We start from the raw sequence: 15,018 nt of genomic DNA on the forward strand, positions 1-15,018 counted from the left end.
AGTAAATTGGATGCTTATCTTGCTGGGATCCTATGACCCCAGCTGACTTCCTGCCCTTTGGGCAGGGGGCTGGACTCGATCTCCTGAGGTCCCTTCCAGCCCTAATGTCTATGAAATCTATTTGCATCAGAGATGGGAGCAGGAGGCGCCTCCATTAGCATTCAGAATGGAGAAGACAGATTCGAAGACAGGGACCACACTGAACTCTGAGACCAGAGAAGCAGGGGAGCACTGCACCATGAGGGATTCCTGCTCCAAATGCTAAATCAACCCATGTCTGCACACACCCAACTCAGCATTTATCAGACCAATTCTAGTGATGACTTCTGTATTGGTACCCAAAACACTGAATCAGCCTGTTTGCACTGTGAGATCCCTCAGGGAAACACTGCCTGTAGCCAGGAATGATCACCTCCCATTGTCCAGCATAATAAAACAACTCTGGTATACTCCCTTGAGCCATCGTTTACCCATAAACAAAACCTAGTGTTTTTCCTTGAACCATTGTTATCCCCTTACAAAAACCCCTACCCAAGCTCAAGTTTCTGTTCTGGTGCTTGGATCTAAGCATTGCATCAGTTCCACTGGGATTTCACCTTCTTCTTTCCTGCCAGGAAAACCTTCACTGATTGTGCTGGGGGCTCTACCCACCTGTCTCAAGCACTCTGGACCCTAAGCTGAGCAGCTCATCTGCAAGCTGCCCAAACACCTGGGAACCTCAACTGGTTCAAGCTTCAGAGTGGTGAGATCTCAACTCTAACTTTCTCCCCCTCTCTCTCGCTCTTTGTTTAAGCCCACTTGCTAAACCTCAGACTTGGTCTAATCCCTCTCTACCTTACTTCAGGCACAGCTTTCTAAACCAGCAATGTACCGTGGGTCTCTAGCACCCAGGGGCCATGGCCCCCTCCATCCCCCAGTCAGTATACCACTGTTCTAAGCCCAACTTCTGCTGATGAAACTTGAGCAAGCTCACTTTCTAAACCTCAGACTTGGCTTTCTAAACCTGACCTTTGCTGATCAAATTTGAGCTAGACCCCCCCCAAATACACAATTTAAATTGTATAATTGTAACCCTTTTGTTTGTTTTTCTTTGTATGGCTATTACTACTAGTATCATCATACGTTTCCTATACCTGGCAATAAAATAACTTTGATGCTCAAACTGGTTGCCATACAGTCTCTGAACCTCATTCCTTCTCAGCCTCCCGCTTTGCTCCACAGCCAGACTTTTTACCTAAGCCAAAGACCCCTATAAAGCCCAAAAATCCTGTTGGGTCTGCCCATCAAGGGAGTTACTACCAAAACAATTGTGACAAGAGATTGGGGGGTTAGAGTCCAAGGTCTATGAGGGTGTCAGCTTGGAAATACCGATTAACCCTGCCCGCTCAGACATGCTGTTAACATGTATGCATGTGTGCGTTTGTCTGACCGATTCAGTAGCTGGAGAAACCCAGCTCCATTGAAACTAAGCCCTGCAAGGTAGCTCCATTGGGGGTCAGGATTTGCAGAAGGGACAGACAGAGCTCTGTATGCAAAAACACAACACAAACAGTACATTGGTAGCATTACAGACACCCCAGAAACATTAATAAATGAGTGCATCCCAAAGGGAGGGACACATCTGGTAAGACCCAGGGGTGCATCCTAGGGCCGGTTTTGTTCAACGTCTTCATCAGTGCCCTGGAAGATGCTATACAGTGCATCCTCAGCAAGTTCACAGATGACACCAAGCCAGGGTGAGTAGTAGATACACGGGAGGGTAGGGCTAGGATTCAGAATGACTTGGACAGATTGGAGAATTGGGTCAAAAGAAATCTCATGAGGTTCAACAAGGACAAGTGCAAAGTCCTGCACTTAGGCTGGAACAATCCCATGCACCAGGACAGGCTGGGACCGGCTGGCTGGGCAGCAGCTCTGCAGAAGAGGACTTGGGGGTTACACCGGACAATAAGCCGAATGAGCCAGCAGTGTGCCCTTGTTGAAAGAAGGCTAATAGCATACTGGGCTGCACTGGTAGGAGTGTTGCCAGTAGGTCAAGGGAAGTGATCATTCCCCTCTGTTCAGCACTGGTGAAACCACATCTGGAGTCCTGTGTTCACTTTTGGACCCCCACTACAGAAACAATGTGGACAAATTGGAGTCCAGCAGAGGGCAACAAAAACGGTGAGGGAGCTGGGGAACATGACTTATGACAAAAAGACTGAGGGAATTGGGCTCATTTCATCTAAAGAGAAAAAGAGACCAAGTAGGGACTTAATAGCAGCCTTCAGCTACCTGAATCAGGGTTCAAAAGAGGATGGAAATAGACCAGGGGTTCCCAAAGTTTTTATGCCATGGCCCGGCAAACCATGGCCCACAAGTCACAGCCAGCTAGTGACGGAATTTCTGGCCAGCAAACACCCAGGTGGGGGTGTGGGCCAAACCCTGAACTGCCGTGGGCCGTGCTAAAGGAGCCACAGCCTCTCTGCCCAGCTTGGGGGTGGGGCCGCAGTTTGCAATCCACGGCCACTTCTGGTCTGGCAGCCAACCGTGCTGCAGACAGCCAGCCAACCCACAGCCCAGGGATTGAGAACCCCTGAGCTAGACTGTTCTCAGTGGTGGGTGATAACAGAACAAGGAGCAATGGTCTCAAGTTGCAGCAAGGGAAGTTAAGTTTAGATATTAGGAATAATTTTCTTACTAGGAGGGCAGTAAAACACTGGAACAGGTTACCCACAGATGTGGTGGTGGAAGCTCCATCCTTGGAGGTTTTCAAAACCTGGCTAAACAAAGCTTTGACTGGAATGATCTAGGTGGAGATGGCACTGCTTTTAGCAGGATTTGGACTAGATGACCTCCTCAGATCCCTTCTAGCCCTAATTTTCTATGATCTGTCCATCTGCAGTTAGTTCCTTTTATGCCTTTTTCTGCCACTCACATAGGGAGACTTCAGCAGCTAATCAGAACTATAGCCTATGCATTAGTTGGGTCCTGCTAAGCCCAAGATCTATGTAGAGATGACTAGAATCATATCTAATCCTGAATCTGAACCTCTGCCCAGAATTAAAGTTTCACTCATGAGTAAAGGGGCCTTAGACCCTATTCCACTCAATATGTAACCAGTAGATGATAAAGGCTACAAACATCTCCTCAGGCATCTGAACAATGTTGGTCTGTTGTTCTTGAACAAACTCTGTGAAGGTTTGCAGGATATGAAATGCTAACAGTATGTCCTGGGACATTGCAAAGTGCATCTGAAGGGTCACCTTGGTATTGTATCATTGGATCAATGGCAGAAAAGTAGCAGTGCCACTCACTAAGCCATGATTGGAAGGGCAATATGCATACATAAAACCCCACAACTATTCTGTTGGTCCCAGGATAAACCCGACACTTCTTCCAAGACAGAGACTTCTGCTGAATTAAAGGCTCATTAAGCACTTGCTGTGTATAGACTTTCATAAAAAACTTAAAGAACTACTATCATTTAACAGTAAAAAAAAAAAAAAAAAAAAAGCTTAGAAGACAGGATTTGGACCCAATAGATGCAACATCCTACTGATTTTTTTTTTTTTTTTGGTAACAATTGGGGGAAATCTACCTAGGTAGAAGTTACAAGTTCTATTTAATACTGGGAGCTCGGTCATCCTGCAAACTCCGTTTTGTATGCAGGGCCCTCTAGCTATTCCCTTTTTACATTCGTATCACACCGATACTCAAAAGGGTGGTGACACAGCAAACAATGGAGAGCTGCTAAGGCCCCCTATGCTTATGGTCTAGTATTCATAAGGAAGTCTTTTAAAACAGACTGGCTACCAGCAGCTCAAGCCACTTCTGCTCCTCCCCACCCCTTCCTTAACTCCCTTCCAGAAGGAAGCAATTAGTGTGCATTTGATCAGCAGGTAAGGCCAGCTGAGGAAGGATGGAAGAGTTACTTGGCAGGGGAGACTGAAGATAAGGGAAAAGACATCTCACCAGCTATTTTAGAGAATAGAAGGAAACTGACTATAGAGGTCAGAGTCTCAGGGCTGGATGACAGGCCACAACTGGCCCACAGGGTGCATCTTTGATACTAATTTACACAATGCAGTCTTAGCTTTAATTCAAAATTTCTAGCCACCTGGCAAATTCACAGGTAACAGTTGAGTGTGCAACTGGGTTCTTGCTGCCGCCTCCCCCCCCCGCATACAGCTATATAGGGTAGCAAGCAGAGCTCACAGACACCTCATTCTTGCTTGAACTTCCTTTTCATTCATTCCTTTCTCTGGCTTTCTAGAGGTCCTTTACAAGCTTTTCCAAGCATTTAATGCCTGCCATTTTACCAGACTTCTTCTGCCTTTGTTGAAATGGCCACAGTAGGTGAAATCTTTGTTCCAGTGGTGGGGAAAGAAGCAGCTTCTGTTTTGATATCCCTTCCCCTTTCCTTGAGTGTAGTGCTGCCAAACCTACATTTGCCAAACAACATCCCCCAGGGTCCTTGTTTGAGACTTGTTTAGGATCAAGCCACTTAGTCCCATTGGGAGTGTTTAAATAGAGAGCCTAGCACCTTTTATAAGTGGGAAACTATATCTGAACATATAAATTGAATGCATCATGCCTCCAGCTCATCCCTTTGTCTGGATGGGAGATCTATTTTGCTTTAACAATTTTTTTTTTTTAAATTAAAAAAAAAAAAAAAAAAAAAAGTAATTTCTTCCTCTGAAACCTTTATGTCAACACTCAACATTCTTCAGGTATTATGAGATCTTGAAATAAAAGCACACAAATTAAGTTATGGTGCAAGTGACCATTTATAAATATAATATGAAAATTCAAGGGTTTTTTTGCAATTAAAAATTAGCTTGCATTAAAAAATAGGAAATTAGCAGTCTTTTCTGCCATCTACAGATTACACATTTTCAGAATTGTACCAAAGAAGCTTTTTACTCATTTCAGAAGCTCAAACTCAAGGGAAAATAAGTTTACTTACTTTCTAACCGTGCGCAAGAAAAGTGCCTGCAGGATCACCCTGTCCTTTGATGCTACTCCTGTACCATAGGATCTCTTTGGACCACCAGAGCCAATGGTGCAAGGAACAAAGCAGCTGAATCCCCTGTGGTTCCTTCACTAATAAAAAAGTCCCAATGGTCGGAACTCCAAACCCAACCACAAAAGGGATAGGAGATTTTTCACAGAATGTGCTAAGTGCACGTTCCAGAGCCACAGTTACTGACTTGGTTATGGTAAACCAGATAGTAATTTTTCCTCAGATAGCTGTCCAGTCTCCTAGTGCCTAGGAAGGAGTGATCATCCCATTCAGCCCTTGTCCTCCTTTCCCAAAGGTTGCCGTATTGCAGTGTACAGGATAACCACTGGCAGCAGCTGTTCCAGTAAGGACGAGCTTGGTTTGAAGTTCGTGAAGACAGTCCATCTGATGTGCTAGCCATTAGGAGCACATCCTTATAGAGAAGTGTATAAATACAACCCCTCTCACTCCTCCAGGTCTCTGAGATGATCCATATCAGCTACATCACCCGCATCCTCTCCCCGCTTACAAGGGGGCACACAATTCCAGTCTGCCTGCAGGGTCTCCAGTAGTCTTTTCCCTCTCAAGGAGGCAGCTAAAAGTCTCTGTCAGTCTACAGCAACCCCCACTTCCACATGTTCAGAGGACTCAGACTCAGGCACCTGCCTAGACTCCAGGCCAGGGACCCTGTACAAAAGCAACTCAAAACAGCTTTCTGTCATTCCCATCCTGCTTCTTACTGGACCATCCCAAGTACACGCACCCACCTTGCGTCCCTCCCTGGAACAGCTCCCTAGAAGCCTGTTGCCAAAAGAAGCTCCCATCAGCAACCACTCACCTGCTCTGAGACCCCTTAAATTGTCTTGCTTCCCACAGCTGCAGCTCATCTGTCCTCTCTCTAGCCAGTCTCCTCCTCTGGGCTTTCTTTCTCCTCAGGTGCAACAGATAACAGGCAGGTTGTCTGGGCATTAATGGGGTAGCCCACTTTATTATACCTCTCACTCAGTAGATCCTAATTTCTTTCTTTTGTCATTGCTAGTCTATTTTTCAGACATTAGTTCCTCTAATTTTTTTCCACTGACTAATTTCTGTAAGTAAGGATCTTTCTCCTGAAGTACTCCCTGCACATCAAGCACTTGGTAAACAAAGCCTATCACTTTCCTTGTCCATCATCTCTTTGAGGTACTCCAATGCTCATCTGCAGTCAACGTATTGCTTTCTTTTGGGGCGTGCTGCCCAGCAGGCAGTTCCAACTGTACTTAGCAGTCAAAGAGATCTGACCTCTCAAATCCTCCCCTTCCTGTGCTATATTTGTGCACTTTGGCTATACAAAGCAGTACCATAACTGCAGCATTAATTTCTCACAATGTCCATTGCTTATAACTTTCTCACAGGCCCTCTTCAGCTGCTCAGCAACCACTGCCTAAGCCTGCAGTTGCCCTTGTCTTCTCACTGAACTTTGTCAACCTGATAGCTTCCTCTTCAGCCCCATGCTCCATATTTTCTTCTGGTACTTCTCCAGGTTGTCCTTCTGAGTCAGTTTCTTCACCCCATTCCTGCTTAAGGAAATAATATGCCTCTTCTGCTCTTGTATTTCTGGCAGCAGACTCATGATCTTCTTCTAACAAGTAGGATTTCTAACACAAGAAATTGCTTTGTGGTCTCTATTGGCCCTTGTGCTGGAACCTGCTGCAGCTTCTCCTCCTTGGCCCCTCTGTGCCCTTGGCTTGCAGGACTCCGCTATCCCCCAGATACCATTTTTCCCATGCTGTCTACCTGATGTGTCCCACACAAAACACCTAGGCTGCCTCTTGTTCCTACTGGTTTTTACCTCTAAGTGCCTTGGCAGCCCAGCAACTCCAGTGACCACTGACATGCAAGTTTCAGAGAGTCTAAGCCCTTAAGAAGGTAATGCTTTGTAATGTGTCCTCAGATGGTTTGTTTTGCAAGGCTTCTATACAACAGAAAGCAGGAGCTAAATATCATTTACTGACTTGAATAAACAAAAAGCCCAGCACAAACCAATCAGAATTAGAATAAGAAGCAACAGGAAAATCCCACTGTGCTCCTTCATAAAACTAGCAGTTGCTTATGTAGCTATAGCCATAGATCATATCCATCTGGTTGTGATATTTCCATTAAGAGTTCAATAGCAGTGTCACTGTATAGCCTGTGTTTCAGTTCCAGGGCTGCCTCTTCACAGGCACAAATCTAGTGAGCGTGCTTTGTTCCTAAGGGAAAAAATGACCTTACATCTCTGTACAGCAACCCCTTTTAGCCAATTCAGAGATAGCTCTGACAGGCTCTGATGGAGCCATAGTGTTATGGACATGTGGGAGCCTTCTATTCTGTGAAATAAAGCATTAAGTCAAGTATATGTAGAGATTTGATATGTATTTAAAAACTACCTAAAGTGGGAGTGCTCACTCTTACAGTACTTGGATAACTAATCATGTACTTGATGGAAATATTCACATGAGTAAGGACTGCATGATCTGTCCCAGAGCCATCTATAGGAGTCATCAGTAGCCACTTGTTGAATGCTAACTCAAGCCTTACAGCAACTAAACATTTCCATTTTCTAGCACCTTTCATGTGATAAAATGTTGCATGACATACACATAGCTTGGAACAAATCACTGCTGATACTCCTTGTAGGTGGGATAAGGAACCATCTGGCAGTTGAAATTGATAGTAGCACCAAAAATCTAGCTATGGGAATTCATGAATGGAATTGTAGAGAAGGGAAGAGAGAGACAGAGATAGAGAGAAACTAAGGCCAAAAGTGCGTGCATTGCTACATCTAAGTAAAAAATGAGCTTGGAACAGCAAATATGAATCTACATGGATCCTTTCAAATAAACTAAAAAATGTTTCCTTCTTAATTTCAGGCCCCTGACAGACATTAAAACAATGGCACAACTGGAAACCGAGAAATTTTATGCCCCATCCCAAAACACTTTATGTCCTGCCACATGCATCTGGCTTGGCACCATGTTCAGTGTTTGGGATGCAGCATAAAATTTCCTATATCCCAGTTATGCCACTATGGAGCTGCCTCCAGCTTGATCCATGGGACGTGGGGCTGCCAGGCCAGTGCCAACAATCATCTGATTGTTGGCCCCAGCCCTCAGTCTTGAACCAAACCTGGGGCTATCCTGATGAGTCAATGGGCTTCCCCCTACAAGGGAACTTTGTATACCACTTCCCTGGCAGCCCATTTTCTGCATCAGGCCCAGGACTTTCCCAGGCCCAATGCTGACCCCCATCCTGATGCTGATTGTCAGCAGATTGTCAGTATTGGGAGGGGGCATGCTACACACTCAGGTTATGGTGCCTTGCAAATGAGCTACAGAGATGTTTCATGTATTTTGTGGAATGTCTTTGTGGCTGGATTGCCAACTTTATGATGCCATAAAAATAAATCACCAGAATATATAGCACTTATTAGTTATGGCATGATTAACACATTAATTGAATCATAAATATAACTCATGCCCAGGATCCAGGATCCTACAAGTTGTAACCTAAAAAAAGGTCCAAAAATGTCAGTATTGTGAAGCGAGGGATCCTTTTCTATGTATTGAGAACAATTTTAATAGCTATAATGTACAGCATCTGTACATTTTCTGTTATCCCCTTTAGGGTTTTATCATCCTTGCTTTTAACATGTAAATATCTGTATCTTTCCTCCTCTAACCTTGCTGTGTAGTATTTGTTTTTCTAATTGTCTCCTTCACAGCATTTTTCTTCCTACAGCAAGCCAAGAGTGACTTCTAACAGACTGTTTTGTATTCCTTTCCTTTCTTCTAAATAAATGTCTCTTGCCTTTACTCTTATCTTTATCACCCTTGGGTAAAACAAAAGACGTGACTGGATGCAGCATCCTAATTATTAATCCACTTCTTTCCAAAGTGATTATTGCTAACCATTTTGCTGCTGAGCCTCTGAAACAGCTAAGCTGCTGCTGTTGATGTACTGCCATCATGAACATTTTAGTATAAGTGTCACCTGCAGCAACAGTTAAGGTCAAGTTGTTTTAAAGGGTAAGAAATATGTGGCACAAATTAGTTCTTCAGAGGCCATATTTGTAAAGGTACTTAAACATCTAAAGGTCCAGATAAGTGCCTAGTGGGATCTTCAAAAGCATCTAAACGCCTCTCTCCCACAGAGAAGCCAAACTCCTATTGACTTCTGTTCGTATCTCCTCCTTCAATAGGAGTTAGATCCCTAAGCTTTCAGGAAAATCCTCTTAAGGGCCTAAAAACCTTTCAAAATCTAGCCTTTGGGCCTCTTTCCATAATGGTTCTGAACAATCCTCATGCCCTAATGATGCCAACGGAAGCTAAGGAAACTCAGAACCCTACAGAAACAAGCCCATACTGCTCTTTATTTGATTTCTTGCTGTGATGCTAATTTTTTATTATTATTTCCCCTATGCTTATTTTCACTGTTGTTTTTCACCTGGTAAATATGAACTGAAATGAGAGCCCAATCTTCATCCACAACACAGCAGGAAAATACTGGTATAGGAGCAGCTTTAGGCACAAGTTTTAGATACTTCTTAGCACTGCACTGGTACAACTCATAGCCCCCTCATCCCTTTTTAGAGCAAGACTAGACGAAGAGGACAAGAAAACTTCCAGATTTCAGGGAAGAAATACTGACACCATGGAGATCATTGCCACGGATATCAGTGAGGCTTGTATTCCTTCCTCCATTCTTTAACTCATCTGGGAGACAATGTCTCCTTCCCTACATATCATTTTCACCCAGGTTTTATTGCAGATGCTCAACATTATAGGGAAAATGTATGAATTAAGCTAAGTGCATTATCATTTGGTTTTTACATGATTTATTTATGCACATCTTATACAGAACTCTGGAATGCAGAATCAATGGTACGTGTGCAAGGTCTGTATTTATCATAGCACTACTGTACAATTTGCTTTCTATCACTTAGCCTTAGATTGATTTACATCTTGCCTTTTATAATTTAAGTTCCAGCCAGTTGGGACATTAAATATCTAATAGTGCTAGATTATGGCACCATCACTCTTTCATGATCTCATGACCTGAAAAACTCCAAACTCAGAAAAAAAATGGTAAGATTAATGTTTTTTAAAGTTAATATAATCAAGAATATGCAGACTCTAAGCATCGTCTTAGCAAAATGTTATTTACCGAAGGAACTACAGATGGAATGGGGTTAAGTAACAATGTTTCATGCTATACAGTTTCCAGCAACCTCATTTGTTATCAGTAAGTCCAGAGAGCATAATTTATTCTTTAGATAAGGTATGTTATATGGTTCATAGTGGAGAGAGAATATTTGACTCAGTTTTGGCTTTACTCCACATCTACCCACAAACACCTTTTCAGAAGCAATGATACACTAGATAAGAAACTGCTGTTAGACAATGAGTACTCAAACATGTCACTGATGACTTGAGTACAAGTATACCTAGCTAGGTTAGCACATAGCTTGTGTGTTACATCCTTCTTGCCTTATTTGTACATGTCATTTCAGTGGACCACATTCACCCGGTCTGTAATTCTACTAGTTTCAATGACATTAGACAGAAAATGAAATTGACCTGAAGACATCAGTGAGATTATCTGAATAAAGCAGGTGGGATCTGGCTGATAGTCAGTCTGTTCACATTAAGAAGCCAGGGTATAATTTGACATAATTGGTATTCTCAGTTCCAAGGAGACCCATGTCTGGAATTAGAAGTAGAAATGCCCCCCGCTTTCAAGGACACTTAAAACACACTGTGTCAATTAAATATGTAAGAGGAAAAAAAGAATAGTCTCTCTCATCCTTTCATGCCTATTGGAGGAAAAATACTTGTTTCAAAATTGATTATAATCACTAGCCTTTCATGTCAAGAGACCTGAGTTCAACTTACAAAAAAATTTTTAAAGGCATTTAAAATGTGGAAGGTATTTCCTCTGGCTTTATCACTTGTGGAGGCTAAACAAACTAAATGTGTCTCCTAATATTCTTGGAATCAATCCTGCAGTTTCTCTCTCTCAAAACTCCCATGGAAGAGTAAATGAGCAGGATTTGGCTTCTGGTATCAGAGGAGCTGGTAGAATAACATGTGACAAATCCTAGTTTAGAAAGTGCATGAAACACTCATGCTTAACACAGCATGATCTGAAATCATCACAGATACAGATTCCAAAATTTAGGGGAACAACCTGAATTCCTTTCCTAGAAGGTAGCTAGAAAATGGCACTGTAGCCTTAAGTGGTTAACCCCCACTAATAATAGAATGTATAAAGACTGTGCAGTTGCTATGAAGCAGCAGAACAGGATTATACAACTAGAAGAAAAGGCATTTAATGAAGCCACATGGTCTAAAACCAGAATGGAATCTTTATATGCAGTCCCCTGGGATCCTTTGTTTGGGACAGGATAATTGAGCAACAGCCCAAGCCCAAATACTGAAAAATCATCCAAAGTAAAATCAGAATACTTATGGTGTTGACATGAAACATCTAGCTCCATTATCACAATAAATCGATTTCAATATTCATTTTAATTAAACAAATAACCATCCCTTCCATTTCTCACCCTTAATATCCATGGTGCTTGGGAATAAATTATATTTAACAATGAAATGTTCCCAATAAAGTATGATCAATGTTACTTTTACTGCTTCTACTGATGAATTAAGAAAATGGTTACAATGTCATAAAATTATTCAGCAAGTGTACATGCAACCTTGTACAACGAGCTTTTCAACGGGCTTATTAAACATCTACATTTCCTTTTGAGAACATTTAATTGCCAATGTTTTATCAAGAATGTAAATGCCTTAGTAGTCTGATGTATCATCTTTAACTTAAAAGTTTCATATTAATACAAAAAAGACACATTATACATAAGCCACAATTTTCACACATACAAAAGTAGACACACACGCCTGTACGCACACACACTTATCAATATCCTACTTATATATTTTCTACAGCCCAAACCTTCTTTTTCCTATAAATTCTTTGTATTTTCTGAAGGCACAACATTCAGGTAGGTAAAATAAAATGTGCTTCTCATAGGGAAAAAATGGTGGTCTCATAACCTAACACTATTTGGATTTTTTTTCTAATTCAATATTGCAAAGTTCACCATGTTCGCTTTGAACAGCGTTGGAGAATATTAACAACAGGCTTAACAAGTACTTGCAGGTGGCTGTAGTTCTCACAAGCGGTGCACCATTTTCCCTTTGTGAACGTGGACATTTTTTGGCAAACAGAATTGAGAGAAGTAACATCTCCTACTTCTACCAAGTTTAATAATGTGCCTGATAGTCCAGACAAAACTCACAGGGACTGAGAGCCAAAATCATCATCTAGCTCCATGCTGGAGCTACAACAATTTACAAATCTGACCAACATTTTTGTTTTATTGTCAAATGGTAGTTTTCCTTGAGTAAAAACTGTGGAATGGACCCTGCAAACCAAAAAATGTATGTTCCTACCTTCTGTATAGACAAACACACATCCATACATTAAGACATCAGGGGAAAATGAAGTTCTATATGGAAGCTCCAGCTTATTTTTCTGCTCCCTTGTTTATATCAGCTGGCAATGAACATGTCAAAAATATACTCAAGTATTTTATCTGTCTATAGCAATTGTGTGTGCGCGTGTGTGTGTAGCCCATCTGCATACATGCTAACCTTTTCAGTATTATAAGCATCCATTTAAATCCTGTTTTGCTGGGGGAGTTGCTTTTTTGTAAGTACACATACTCTCTTTAACAAAGAATCCTGAACACACTTCAAGACAAAAAATAAATATTATTATAATGGAAAATGCTTTAAACTTTTTATGGCGATAGAATAGCACTTTGCTTGCTTTCTTCCTCCCCCCGGACCCTGCCATTTTTTTCAGTACAGTACAACTTAAACATGTTTGCTATTTAAGCAGAGAATGATTTGAGATATGTGCATATGGGCATGAAATCTGCACTATATTTGTGGGATTCATATTTGTTCACCAGAAAAAGCAGCTTCTAACCTTTGAACAGGAAGAGATAAACTGCCAAGCTGTTGATCTCCTGTTGATCTGCTGATCTCCCCACTTGCCCCAACAGGGACCCTTAAAATGTCTTTGTTGCTATCAAATGTGTATATTAAACAAATACCTTTCTAAGTTCACATGCACAATGGGCATGATTCCCAAACAATCGAGGTAATTATAAAAATCATTTATTATTTTCTTTATTCATATCACCCTGGAACATTTACTTTATACAAAAGTCCAATTCTCGGTATTATGCTTTCAAAATCATCCTGTCCCCAGCACAGGTGTCTCAAGAATTCGGTAAGTCTGTCATTACCGTTGTCTGTTGGTAAACAAGATTTTGGTACCGAATCCTCCCGGCATTTCAAGAGCAGGGAAAGGGGTTTTACAAATACTATTAAAGTTCCACTTTTTTTAATTGTCTGTAACCCGGCAATGCAAAAATGTCAATGTGCATTACCCTCTCAGTCTTTGGGTGAAAGGCCATACCCCAGCTAGCAGAAGAACCAAGCTGCCCCCTCTCACTTCCCCTCTCCAGCAAGCACAGCTGGTTCCTGCAACGGGCTCAGCTCTCAGGGTCAGCAGATCTGCAACCCTTTGGGGTGGATGATCACAACCTCTCTGCACCCCACTCACAGCCTCGGTTTCCTGAGCAATGTTTTGCTGAGGTCCTTCACCTCCTCAGGGCTGCTGACCCTCTCGTAGCCCAGCACAGCCATCGGCTGATGGCAGTACTCCTCAATCTGCTTTATCTGCTGGTAGGTCAGTGCTGTCCTCCAGGCACTCAGGGCCTGGGTGGCGTTCCGGGCAGATACCACAAAAGGCTTGGAGGAGTAGCCTGGCCCGCTGGTCATATTGAGGGCAAATTTCTCCATCTCAGGGCTCACCACCAGGTTGACGAAGCTGTACACCTGCCGCAGGGTCTTGATGGGATCTACCACCAGGTCCTCGTAGCGCACAGCCAGGTAGTTGCCCTGCAGCCAGTCTGGTGGGTGCAGGGCAGTCTGCAGGGTCCTGGCCATGCTGCTGCAGATCACCTCCATGGCCCCCAACGCGTGGTAATCTGAGCCGCCGCCACCACCGCCACCCTCCTTCTTGCCACCCAGCTTGTGGCTGGCGTCCAGGAAGGGCATACGGTGGATGCGGGGATCACGGCTCCGCACCACCTGCAGGCTCTCGCGGATCAGGCCGTGACGGGACTTGATGCGGGAGCTGGCCACCGCACGGGGGTCCCGCACCAGGTGGATGACTTTGAGACGCAGCGCAGGGTCGTGCAGCAGGGGCGCCAGCACAGCCAGGTCAAAGACACGCACGCCCTTGATGACCAGCGTGCGGTACTGGCGGCACTGCTCCTGCAGCAGGCCCAGCCGCTGCGGCGGGCACTTCTTGCACACCTTGTCGTCCACCAGGCCCACCACGTCCTTGCGGTAGGCCGGGCACAGCGGCGCCGAGCAAATCACCTTGTTGGTGGCCGCACCGAAGATGCCCAGCGTGGTGAGGTTCCTGCCCGTCCCCGCCGTGCTGTACAGCTGGAAGACAGACAGGTCGCAGCGGTAGAGTGCGCCCAGCATGTCCCGCGCAGCGCCCTGCAGGGACACGGCGTCGCCCGGGTACAGCTTCTGCCACACGTGCCACACGGGCTCGTAGAGGAAGAAGACGTCGGGGTTCTGGTTGAACAGCTCCCCGAAGAAGGACGAGCCCGAGCGCCACGTGGTGAAGACGTAGACCAGCTGGCGCTGCCCGGGCGCCGCCGGGGGCTGCGGGGGCTGCGGCGGCGGCTGTGGCTGCGGGCGCGAGGGCTGAGGGACTACCTGAGCTTCGGGAGCAGGAGGCCCCCCCCGCAGCCCCCCACGCCGGACTACAGCGGGGGCGACATCCTCGAGGCCTATCGTGCCCAGAAGAGCCTGGATTTCGAGGACCCTTACGAAGAGGGCGGCAGCGCGGAGCCCGGCCCCGGGGGCGCTCCCCGCGGCGCGGCCGGCGCGGGGAAGCTGCCC

At 44.3% G+C, this 15,018-nt stretch overlaps 1 protein-coding gene across 1 annotated transcript in view; it reads right to left on the reverse strand.

The window, feature by feature from the left end:
* Positions 1–11,515: 11,515 nt before the first annotated feature.
* The window catches only part of CHST2 (carbohydrate sulfotransferase 2), a 10,646-nt gene continuing 7,143 nt past the window's right edge, over positions 11,516–15,018 (reverse strand). The window contains exon 2 of the mRNA XM_019532554.1: positions 11,516–15,012. Within this exon, the coding sequence (XP_019388099.1) occupies positions 13,654–15,012 (1,359 nt within the window). The 3' untranslated portion in view covers positions 11,516–13,653. The remainder of the gene's footprint in view (positions 15,013–15,018) is intronic.

Source organism: Crocodylus porosus, unplaced genomic scaffold, assembly GCF_001723895.1.
Source record: "Crocodylus porosus isolate Cpor-Errol unplaced genomic scaffold, CroPor_comp1, whole genome shotgun sequence".
Lineage (NCBI taxonomy): Eukaryota > Metazoa > Chordata > Crocodylia > Crocodylidae > Crocodylus > Crocodylus porosus.